General features: G+C 47.6%; 1 protein-coding gene across 1 annotated transcript; it reads left to right on the plus strand.

The window, feature by feature from the left end:
* The first annotated feature begins 300 nt into the window (after positions 1-300).
* On the plus strand, positions 301-12,033 carry SYCE1L (synaptonemal complex central element protein 1 like). Its single transcript, XM_060000407.1, has 11 exons — positions 301-395; positions 5,609-5,671; positions 7,613-7,672; positions 7,864-7,938; positions 8,520-8,567; positions 8,838-8,892; positions 10,077-10,160; positions 10,408-10,471; positions 11,318-11,387; positions 11,474-11,561; positions 11,775-12,033. Exons 1-11 carry the CDS (start codon positions 335-337, stop codon positions 12,022-12,024), a joined length of 918 nt encoding a protein of 305 aa, XP_059856390.1. The 5' UTR covers positions 301-334; the 3' UTR covers positions 12,025-12,033.
* The last annotated feature ends 639 nt before the right edge of the window (positions 12,034-12,672 follow it).

The following is a 12,672-nucleotide window of genomic DNA, read 5'->3' on the forward strand; positions in this document are numbered from 1 at the left end:
ATCCTAGAGAGGGAGATGGCGAGACCTGCCTGTAATTTCCATGCGTGCACGCAGCAGTCACTCGCCAACGACCAAGACCCTAGTTTTGCCCTTCTTTTCTCTAACCTGGAGTTGCAGGCCTCGTGGTGCACGCGTGCGGGCCAACTGTTGCTCGGGGGCTCTGGGCTGTCCCCTCCCGGGAGCTGAAAGCCCATTTCTCCTCACCCTGGTCAACTGACGCACAGACACGCACTGGACGCGTGCGCTCTGCACAGCCTATCCCCACTCGCGTGATTTTTTTTTAAGCCAATCATCATCCCAAGCGCAGGCGCGCCACTCGTGCGAGCGTTGGAAAATGGCGGGGAAGTTGGACCCTTCCGAGGTGGCGCCGCCGGTAGTCCTTGAGGAGGCTGAAGGTAGTGAGGGCAAGTGGGCTCTGGTGGCCAGGGTAGAAGGAAGGGAGGCTTCGTGCCCTTACAATAATGAAACATTGATAGCGGTACTTAAAGAAGAAAAATTGTAAGCCTTTTATAAAAAAAAAAAGCTCTTCAACAAAGTGCAGATAAATAACATGTATATTCTCAGCAGGTCGATTAATTGCTGTCAACTTTATTGGCTATATTGCTTACGTATTTTAAAGTAAACAATAGACTAAATACTTCAGTATGCATCTCTTCAAACAAAAGAGGGGTGGATGGTCTCGCAGAACCCACTCAGCTGCTGCCGTAGCTAAGAAAATTAACAGTAATTCCCCAATATCATCATTTCACACCCAGCCCATATCACACTTTGCATGGACTCTTAAATCTTAATTGTGAATGGCACTCCCACAGACGGCTTCTTTGGAGAAAATTCTCCAGGGCATTTTGTTGATATTGACACCACACACCCCAGTGAGAGGAAAGACAAAACTTTCCTAGAAGGAGTTGGAAATTTAGGTGTAGCCAAAAGAAGAAAATCTCCCAAGACAATGATCCCCTGTTCGCCACTAGCATTTTTTTTAATTATAGAAATTTTCAAAATGTACCAAAGCACAGGAAATAGCGTGACGAATGCCCTTGTACCCATCACTCTGTATCAAGCGTTTCGACTCTTGGCCCTCCTTTCATTTATCTCTGACCACCTTTCCTACACACTCTTTAAACCATCATATTAATGAGCACATTGGATTGCATCTTTCCAGATATATCTATGCAGATGACAATAATTATGCACTTGTATATTGTCTATCTTAGGATGTGAGCTTCATGAGAACAGACCAATTATTGCCGTTTCCCCAGCACCTGAAACAATGCCTGCTTGGCATATAGTAGGTGCTCAGTAATTTTTTTACTGCATGAATAATGAACTAACACTGAGAGCTCTCTTAGATTTTAGCCTCACATTGAGTGCAAGCTTTCAACAAGAAATAAGACATGCCAATAAATCTTCCTTATAAAGCACTTAGTATAGCTGCCACTGTGCTTTAAAAAAAAAAAAAAGACATTATCAAATTTTTTTAAAAAAGGAAGTTATGATCAACTTCGCCAGCAATGGAGAAAGTTGAAAAGCATATCAAGTTACCATTTCTAACCCATCAAAATTGGCTTTAGAAAAATATATCTGGTATTTTCATATCTTCACTCACCATGCTTGGTAATCTTAGAATACACAGATGTGTGGACCAAGCAGGGTCATTGGAATGTTGTTGATGGAAGCAAAACACAGGAGCAATCACGAAATGACTAAATTTAGGTATATCCATGCATTATGGAATGCCTGTATAGTGGACATTTTTTCTTAAGAGGCAGGAAAAAAATTCCAATTTAATTTATTTAATTAAAATTAATTTTAAAAGGAGAAGATGGTGATTCATTAACAGAGAGTGAGCTTCAAAAGAGATCATATTCTTATGAGAGAAAAGCAAGTTGGGATTAAAAAAAAGAAAAAGAAAAAAAGAAGAGGCAGTTCAACTACAGCCCTACGTGTGCTGCTTAGAAAAATGTCTGAAGGCTAAAGGCCTAACTGGTGACTCTCAACAAGGGACTTGGATTTGGGGGGCTGTGTAGAGGTGGAAGCATTTTTGTAAGTTTTTAGAAAGGAAAATGTAAGTAGTGCTAAATAATATTAATATATAAGAGAAAAAATGCTGAATGGCATCTGAGGATCATACATTAATATTGGTCAATATTAACATCTCTGTTTTGATGGTTATACTGCAGTTACCTGGTAGAGTCCCCTTATAAATAGGAAATATATAGTGAAATATTAAATAATGGGTCATGATGCCTGCAATTCATGTGCAGTAATGCTCACAAATGGGAAATCTGATACAAGGGCAAATAGCCCTGTGGCCTATTTCTACAGCTTTTATGTATTCAATACATCTGAAATTATTTCAAAATAAAGTGTTTCAAAGGGGTTCATGCTCTATAGGCTGTTTTGTTTTGTCACATTGATTTTTTTCTTTTTTTTTTTTTTTGGTATGCGGCCCTCTCGCTGTTGTGGCCTCTCCCGTTACGGAGCACAGGCTCCGGACGCGCAGGCTCAGCGGCCATGGCTCACGGGCCCAGCTGCTCCGCGGCATGTGGGATCCTCCCGGACCGGGGCACGAACCCGTGTCCCCTGCATCGGCAGGCGGACTCTCAACCACTGCGCTACCAGGGAAGCCCTGTCACATTGATTTTTTTTAACTTTTGTCAACATGTTAGCTGGACTATTTGAAAGATTTACTGATCACCTATGATCTTACCGTGTGACTAGGACTAGCAATGCAGTGGAGAGGATCACATGGTCGTTCTATTTGTAGTTTTTTTTTTTTTATTTGTAGTTTTTTAAGGAATTTTCATACTGTTTTCCTTAGTGACTGTACCAATTTACATTCCCACCAACAGTGCAGGAGGGTTCCCTTTTCTCCACACCCTCTCCAGCATTTATTGTTTGTAGATTTTTGGATGACGGTCATTCTGACTGGTGTGAGGTGATACGTCATTATAGTTTTGATTTGCATTTCTCTAATAGTGATGTTGAGCATCTCTTCATGTGCTTTTTGGCCATCTGTATGTCTTCTTTGGAGAAATGTCTATTTAGATCTTCTGCCCGTTTTTGATTGTGGTTTTTTTTTTTTTTAATTGAGCTGCATGAGCTGTTTGTATATTTTGGAGATTAATCCCTTGTCAGTTGTTTCGTTTACAAATATTTTCTCCCATTCTGAGGGCATATACCAGAGAAAACCATAATTCTAAAAGATACATGTGCCCCAATGTTCACTATTTGCAATAGCTAGGACATGGAAGCAACCTAAATGTCCATCAACAGCAGAATGGATAAAGAAGATGTGGTACATATATAAAATGAAATATTACTCAGCCATAAAAAAGGACAAAATAATGCCATTTGTAGCAACAGGGATGGACCTAGAGATTGTGATACTGAGTAAAGTAAGTCAGACACAGAAAGACAAATATTGTATGATGTTGCTTATATGTGGAATCTTAAAAAGGTACAAATGGGTACAAATTTACAAAACAGAGGTAGAGTCATGGATGTAGAAAACAAACTTATGGTTACCAGGGGGTAAGGGTGGGAGGAGGGATAAACTGGGAGATTGGGGTTGACATATACACACTACTATATATAAAATAGATAACTAATAAGAACCTGCTATATAGCACAGGAAACTCTATTCTATACTCTGTAATGGCCTATATGGGAAAAGAATCTTTAAAAAAAAAAGAGTGGATATATGTATATGTATAACTGATTCACTTTGCTGTACACCTGAAACTAACACAACGTTGTAAATCAACTATACTGCAATAAAAAAATACATGCAGCGGAGAGGAAAAACACAGACGGAGCTTTCACAGAAATGGTTCAACAAGCCAGCTGTGAAAGACATATGGAGACAATCAGGGGAAACCACATATGTTGTGGGCATTTTATGATATAAATGATCCGATGATTAGTGACGATTGCTAATCTTGTCGGTGTGATTATAGGATTGGAGTCATCTAAGACAATGTCTTCTAGTAGTTGAGACTTTTTTTTTTTAGTTGAGACTCAATGAAGTATCTAGGGATGAAATGTCATGAAGTCTGCGGCTTGCTTGAAAATACTTTAGCACAAGAAAAACATAGCTGAAGCAAATATGTTTTTTTCGGCTGAAGCAAATATTAATGCTTGTCAGATCTGGACACTGAGTAAACTGGAGTTCATCATGGTATCCTCTCTACTTCCATGTGCCTTTGGAAATTTTCATAATATTAAAAACAAAACAAGTAATCACAAATATCTCCATTATTAAAGTAGATTTAATTTTTTTATTTCATTCCAAATATTAAGAATATTTAAAGAACATAAAAGTCTCCAGAGGAGACATAGCAACCAATGATACCAGAGAAAAGCAATGAGATTTATGCAAAATTAAATTAATACATACCAATTTGTAAAAGATCTCAGACAAGACAAAAAGATGTAAAGAAAATGAACATACCACCAAACATTTCAACAAAATTTAATAAGCTTAGGTCAAGAAGCCCTGATTGTTTTTTTCCCCCGAGGCTCGTGGGATCTTAGTTTCCTGATCAGGGATCAAACCCAGGTCCCGGCAGTGAGAGTGCTGAGTCCTAACCACTGGACCTCCAGGGAATTCCCAAGAACCCCTGACTTACAACATGAGTTTTAATGGCTGCAAAGAATTTTATCCTCTGAATGTACTGTAGTCAACTAAGGTAACTTTAAGTTGCTTCCGTCTTTTAAGATTATGAACAATGGAACAATCTTGCCCACCATCCTTAATTATTTCCTTAAAATATCTAGAGGTGGAATTTCTGATCCAGAGGAGTAAGTTTTTAATATTTACTACCAGAAAGTTTGAAATGAAATGCTGGTTTTGCCTATCCCATTGGCAAAAGTGACAAAGGTTGAAGTTTCCTTTTTTTTTTTTTTTGGTTGGGATTGAGGGGAGCAGAATCCTTCACAGGTGGTGTTATGTTCTTCCATCAGGAGGCTTATAATATCCAGTTGTCTTTCGTGGATGTTAGCAGCCATTAGTAAACCATTTCCTAGACCCATCAATTCTTTAAGAATTTGCAAATTGTGGCCTATAATGATTTTAAAGAAATTCATATGAAATTGTTCTGTCCTACTGCATTGCTTACAACTTCATACTGATTTTGAACAGCAGTAGCAGCAAAAGGGCATCCCCTTCTCTCACACCTGAATTTCATTAAAGGGATGTCTGTGGTGGTCTTGGACCTCTCAGGAAGAAACGGCCATTACGGGTCCTGATTCATCTAGCACACGCCATCAACCCTAGAGACACAAGACGGGGTTCTGGGAGCTCCTTGATGGTCCAGTGGTTAGGACTCCATGCTTTCACTGCCAAGGGCCTGGGTTCAATCCCTGGTCAAGGAACTAAAATTCCACAAACTGTGTGGTGCAGCCAAAAAAAAAAAACAAGGACAGGGGTCCTGCAGGGACCCTGCTCTGGCTGGAGAGCTGCCCCTCAGCCTATCTTTGGTTCAGCCCAGGGGTGTCCTCAGAACCCAGTGAGGCTTTCTTCCTCCCTGCCCAGATTAGCTTGGACCTTTCCTCAGTCCCCTCTCACTGTCACTGGATGCTGCAATTCTGATTTTCATCTCCACAGGTCAGACCAAGTCTTCAAAGAAGACTGAAGAGTTGCTGGAAATGGTGAAGAAGCTGCAGAAAGGTCATGTGTCTCCTCGTGTCTGAGGCTTAGCCTGAGGTTTTGAGTCAGGAAGATGTGGTTCAAACCCACCCTCTCAACTCACAACCTTGGGAAATTATCCCATTGCACTTTCTCCCTCTTATACAATTTAATTCTTTAAACCAAAAACACAACTTCAAAATTCAAGAAGTAGGGCTTCCCTGGTGGTGCAGTGGTTGAGAGTCCGCCTGCAGATGCAGAGGACATGGATTCATGCCCTGGTCCAGGAAGATCCCACATGCCGCAGAGCGGCTGGGCCCGTGAGCCATGGCCGCTGAGCCTGCGCATCCGGAGCCTGTGCGCCGCAACGGGAGAGGCCACAACAGTGAGAGACCTGCGTACCAAAAAAAAAAAAAAGAATTCGAGAAGTATAAAGGGATAGAAAACTCTACCCTCCAACACTCATATGCATGCACGCACATGCACACATGCACACACACACACACACACACACACACACTCACACACACCCCAGCCATCCATTTCCCTGACCCATAGGCCAGCAGCAGCTATTTTTAAATTCTTAGGTATTTTTCTAGACATTAAAAAAAATACATTCTTGGGTGTGTATTCTTTGCCCTCCTTTTTTATATACAAATGGCAATGCAAACAGCTTTGCACCTTGCTTTGCTTGTTGATGGGAGACTGGGAGCCAGCCAGCATCCAGTACCCACAACAGGGCTGGGGCAGAGTTCTGGCCATGTTTGAGGTTGGATCCCCCCCAGTCCATCAGCAGCTTAAAATACTACAATCCACTGGTCTATTCCAAATAAAGGGGAACCTCCCCTTCCCCAACTCTGTGGCCACATGCAAAAGTACATTGGAGCTGCTGCCTAGACTAAACTTAGGTAGGGGAATTGCGTGATTGAAAATGCAGTGACTCTGCCCGTCTCCAGTAAAACAAAGACCCCAGGGATTTGTATCATAATCAGCACCTCAGAGAGCACTCAGTCTCCTGGAAGCCACAGGAGATGAAGGTGGTGGCCTCTGGAAATCCAGAACTTGAACTTAACTCCAGAGTGTCTCATAGGCTGGTAGTGAGACCCAGCGAGGGTTGGGCAGATTTTTATCTCAACCCTGTGCTTCCAACCTTGAAGCCAGAGAGACACAAGGAGGACTTCCCCATACGGAGCACTGAAATTCGGAATGTGAGACGTTAGCGATGACGCCCTAAAGAGACAGTTGATCTCCCTGTCATTGGAGAACTTGATAGCTGTCATAATGAAAAGTGGCATTTTCCCCATATCTCATATGAGGTCAGCACCAGAGTCCAGGTGGACAGAAGCGACAACCCACCCGCCAGCCTTTTCATGGGGGGCAGGGGCGTCTCCCTTGTCTCCCACCGCATTCAGATCTCCATGTAGAAGTCTCTACCACATCCCAGGAGGCCCTGGGCGACCTGCCACTCCCACTTCCCCACTTGGCCTCCAGCTACTCTCCACCAGCTCACTAGAGCCACACGAGCCACAGCAGACCGCTTGGCCGTATATTTGGGGCATGCGCCTCACTCAGCCCCACTGCGGGGGCTTTGCACGCATCATCCTCCTGTCTGGCATGTCCCCCACTCCACACTCCCCACCCCACAGAACTGCAGGGCTGTCTTCCTTCACATCATTTGGGGCCTCTCCACATCTCAAGAGGCACCTTCTACCCTTTCATTCTTCAGCCCATTGCTTCACTTTATTTCCCTTCCTGGCATTTCCTGCCACCAGCATTGACATCATGAATCTTTGTTTAGTGTCCATCTCTCCCACCCAGAATGCAAGCCCTGCAAGGGGTTCTTACAGAGCCTGGGACACAGCGCACACTCAATAAATTCTGATCTATAGCAGCAGAGACACAGTGGCAACACCCGCCCCCTCCTTCTGCCTTAGACAGCCAGGCATGTGCCTTCTCTGGCTCAATCTTTCTTTCCTTCTGCAGAGGGAAGCCTGGAGCCACAGGTCGAAGACCTGATTAACCGGATTAATGAGCTTCAGCAAGGTAAGCTCCGGGATGTAAGACGGCCAGCTGCCCAAGAGGGACCTGGGCTTTGAAAGTCTCCACTTCTTCATCTATGAGATCCAGGCCCCTCCGAGTTGTCTGAAGATGAGTGTGCAGTGTCATGGTCTGTGAGAGAATAGCAAGGCTAGTGGCTGCACTCACACCATGTCTTCTTCCCTTTTTTGACCCAGCAAAGAAGAAATCCAGCGAGGAACTGGGAGAAGCCCAAGCTCTCTGGGAGGCCCTGCGTAGGGACCTGGACTCCTGTAAGTGGGACCAGAAGAGGGACCCAGAGATCTCATGACCAGTGCGGACGTTCCTGTGCACACCTCAGGGTCTTTGCAAGGGCTGTTCCGTCCACCTGAGAGGTTCTCGTCCTACATAATCCACATTGCCTCGTGCTATCTCGAGTCACCTTTCAGCTGTCAGCTGAAACTTCACCCCAACAGGTCTACCTTGATGACCCCCTCTAGAAATAGACCACCACCTTCTCTCATTCCCCTGCTTGATTTATTTCTTCACAGCCTTTATTTCTACTTGACGTGGTGTACTTTTGTATTTCTCATCATCTCTACCCTCAGTATAAACCATAGACATCGTACACAAGGGAGCCCTGCAGCCCCTCACTCCTTCAGCACTTACAGGGAATGTGCGCCCCAAGCGGGAAAAGCTGGACCAGGATGGTCCCCAGCGGGAGATGGGTGCACGGTTGGTGAGGAGATACCGCTCCTCCCCTGAGGCTGTATCATATCTTCTTTGTGACCTTGGGCCTTCCTTTTGCATGAAGTTGCAGTCAGGGCACAGGATGAGGCCCCCTGGAGACTCAAAGTGTCATTGTGTTTTCCAGTGAATGGAGAGAAAGTGCACCTGGAGGAGGTTTTGAGCAAAAAGCAAGGTATTTACCAGCTGCTTCGTCCTCATTATTCTACCGCATCACCCCACAAATGCCTGAAGTTCTCAGACAGCCAGAGGAATCCCCCTGACACCTGAGTCAGGGTGGCCCCCCTCTCTGCTCAATCTCTCCCTTGGCTGCCATCTGACTCGGAGTAAGCACTGAAGTCCCTCAGTGCCCTCCAATGCCCAGCATGATGCGAGGCCCCTTGCTTCTACCCAGCCCTGAGTTCTCAAGAGCTCTCACAAAGCCCCTCGGTTCCTCCTCCCACAGAGGCACTGAGGACCCTCCAGCTGCACTGCCAAAGGAAGGAAAGTGAGGCTCACAGGTAAGAGGTCCTGCCCAGCTCTTCCCCGCCTTTTTCCCCAGCCCGAGGGAGGAGTGGGCAAGAGCTAGGGAAAATAGATCTTGGACACACACTCCTCACTTTCCCTTTCTATAAAATCGAGTGGCTAGACAAGAGACACCCCTGCTCATCGTTAGTATTAAGTGGTGGTGTTAAAATGAACTCATTTAATCATTCATTGCTAGTTTCTTTATCAAATAAATTTCACCCATTAGTATTATTCTAAGTCTTCCCCTATTGGTTAGCCAGCTCTTCTGCCATCCATTCATTTGTTTATCTGTCTACTCATTTATGACCCCAGCCATCCATCTACCCACCCATCCACCCACTGTCCCACTCATCCATACATACATCTATCCAACTATCCAACTCTTCATCCAGACAGACAGCCATTATCTCTCCAGCCTTCCATCTAATCATCTTTCACCCATCCAATCGTTCATTCATCTTCTCTCCACCTTTCCAATCATCCATTTAACCGTTCATTTCTCTCCCCAACCATCCATCCAGACAGCTATCCATCCTTCTGACAATCTTTCCTTTATTTCTCCATCCATCCATCACCCCTCCACTCATCATTTCTCTAACCAGACATCCTCTCTCCAGCCTACCATTCACCCATCCAGTTCACTGTCCATCCAGCCATCTATCCATCTATCTCTCCATCCTTTGAACCTTTACATTCTTGTGACCAGAAGTCTCAAATGCTGGCACATCATGATTTTAATAATGTGGTAAAACTTGATGATAGTTAGTTAAAGTGTATATATGCTTAACCACACCACACCTACCACTGTCTGATGAGCAGTTTATGTTCATTTATCAACTAATCCTCGCAATGACAGTACCACCATTTTACATATGAGGAAACTGAGACCCAGAGAGGTTAAATAACTTGTCCAAATCACAGTGGAATAGCAGATCCAGGCCTCAATCTAGGACTTTATAATTTATGAAACTAAACTACTGTACCCTTCACAAAGGTTTCTTGGGAAGGCATGGTTTGATGGGGGACAGAATGGACAGGGTGATAGTGTCAAGAGAGGCCTATGAAGGTTCACATTTGCTCAGAGGAAAGGAGAATGAGGACTCCCAGCCCCTCTCCTGCTGGAAGGAGTGGGGGCTCATTCAGAGAATATAACTGAGGGTTCTCTTGCCTTTCCCAGGAAGTACATGTTGGCGGAGCACATGGAACAAATTTCTATCCATAACTCTCAGATCACAGAGAGTCAAGGACAGAGGAAGCCGGGGTAACCCTGGGTCTAAGGCCTGGGGTGGCGCGGTGTGGGGAATGGGAGTGGGGCTTGCATGAGGGAGAGTTTGTTGGAAGTGGTGCTGTTGGAAGCAAGGCTTGGAGGAAAAAGCCCATAAAGGGGCTCCTAGCAAGGGACCACCAGGCAAAGATCTGAAGGCCTATGAATGAGAAACCCCCAGACTGGGCCAGGCTGGGTGTCAGTCCTAGCATGTGTTTTCTCATTCCTGGATGTCGGCCCCTAGGTTGCACGTGGAAGAACGTCTGGAGGATTTGACAGGCCAGCACAAGGACCCCTGGGAATTCCACGTGAGCCATTATCATTGCCTCAACCAAGGCCACTCCTCCCCTGGCTTCAGTGTCTCTGCTGATCAGCCCAGGGTCCGCCTACTGCTCAGGCCCAATGCCGAGGGGTAGTCCTTGACTCCTTTCTTCCTCTCACCGCCTCTACTCAGTCCTTCAGCTTCTACCTTAAACCCAACCACATCTCATAATCCCCCACTGCCACAGCCAGCGTCCATTGCCCAGAGTGTTGCAGCAGCCATTGCTGATCGTGCTTCCCTCCTGCTTGCCTACAGTGCTTATCCTGCAGTGGCAAATGGGAACTCCGAACCAGACAGACATGTTCAGGGCATTCCTTCGTTCAACCCATGTCTCTGGATGTGTCCAACAGCATTCCAAAGGGGCCAAGTCTTTGCTGTCCCCAAGTTGGTTAGGAGCAAGGAGATGCATACCCAGACTCTAAACAAGAAAATAAGTAGATAGATCATGTAACGCCAGTGGGGAAGTCCTGTCTGAGCAGGTGTCATTTGAACACAGACACGAAGGAAGTGAGGAAGCCATGCGGGTATCTGAGTGCCAATGTCCCGGGGAGGCTGAACTGTGCCTGGGGTATTTGAGGAAGAGCAAACAGTGAGGCTGGGGGATGAGACAGTGGGAAGAGATGAGGTTTAAGGTACACGGGGACATGGGGAGTGATTAAGGGGGAGAGCATCTATGCCAGCGCCCGGCCACAGCAGAAGCTGCACACTGAATTAACGGAGAGCTGAATGAATGAATGAACGCCCTAATTCAAGTAAGGACTTTCCGAGAGGCGCGAAGGAGGAGGGGCCAGGAGGACAGCTGGACGGACAGGGCTCCTCTCTCTCTTCACAGATGCTGAAGCAGCGACTGGCCTGGGAGATCCGTGCCCTGCAGAGCAGCAAGGAGCAGCTGCTCACCGAAGGTGGGACTCCTGCGCGGGGTGGGGTAGGAGCCGGGGCGGCAGGCGGGAGCTCCCGGCTCCGCCCATGACGCCCCGCCCACCCGCAGAGAGGCAGGCGCGGGCAAAGCTGGAGACGGTGGAGAGACGGCTGCGCTCGCCGCCCGAGGTCCAGAGCGCCCCGGCAGAGAAAGACGGGTAAGAGGGGAAAGGAGGAGGGGGGGCCCGAGGTCCGCCCCGCCAACACCTCCCCTTCTGCCCCTCCCAGAAGGGCGGGGCCTCCGCGGGCGGGGCTCTCCTCCCGCCGGGGCTTCTCTGCAGTCTTCAGGGCTCAGAGTATCAGTCGCTTCCTCCCTGTGCCCCCTCCACACTCCCTCTCTCTTCCTCCTCTCCTCTGACCCTTCTCCGCAGGCTGAAGGCGGAGCTGGAGAAACTCGGGGGGCAGGTCCCCGCCCAGACTCAGACCACCCCAGAGGACCAGGCCGGAGAGGTAGAGAGCCCGGGATGGAGGCAAGACGGGCCGAGACACAGCGGGCGGGATCTGGGATCCGGAGCCCCTCTGAGAGGGGGGTGTGCGGGTGCAGGGCGTCCTCGGGGCGGTGGGGACAGGGAAAGGGCGGCGCGGGTCAGCGTCGGCGGGCTCCAGGGCCCCAAAGCCTGACTCTCAGCCCCCGCAGGACGGCCCCCAGCTCCCAAGCGAGGGCGACCTGGCGCCGCCGGCGGAGCTGGCCCTGACGCCCCCCTAGGCCAGTAGGACCCACCCGGCCCCACCTTCCTTCAAGTGCCGCCCGGAAATAAAGGCGACGTTTGCGGAGCATCCTCCAACTCCCCGGCTGAGTCTGTGCCACAGGAGTCATTGGGGGTGGGGGTCGTGCCCTTCCTCTCTCCGGGAGAAGGGGGAGTGGTTCAGGAAGTCTGGGCGGGGCCTCGCCGGACTCTGCCCACCAGTCCCTGGGCCGGCTCAGGACGCGGGAGCTCTGTATACGCCCCCGACAGCTCAATGACTGCGTGGGTGTCAAGACCACTCCATCTCCGCGGCCTCATCTCGGGTTCCTGAACCGTCTGTTTTACCAGTAAGGGCTAGAAGGGACGTGTTAAAAACCCGCTGCAGGTCCTGTCAGTCTCCTGTGGTTCAGAGTAAAATCCCAGCCTCCCAGAGTCCCTGCATTACCCACAGGCTCCCTCGGACCTGCCCGCCTACCTGGCCTCACCTCTCACACCCTCACACGTTTGCTTCAAGCCACACAGCTGATTTTCCACCCTTCTCCAAGCACCTTGTCATCTCAGGGCTTTTGCCCTGCTGTGTCGT

This window comes from Delphinus delphis, chromosome 20 (genome assembly GCF_949987515.2).
Source record: "Delphinus delphis chromosome 20, mDelDel1.2, whole genome shotgun sequence".
NCBI lineage: Eukaryota > Metazoa > Chordata > Mammalia > Artiodactyla > Delphinidae > Delphinus > Delphinus delphis.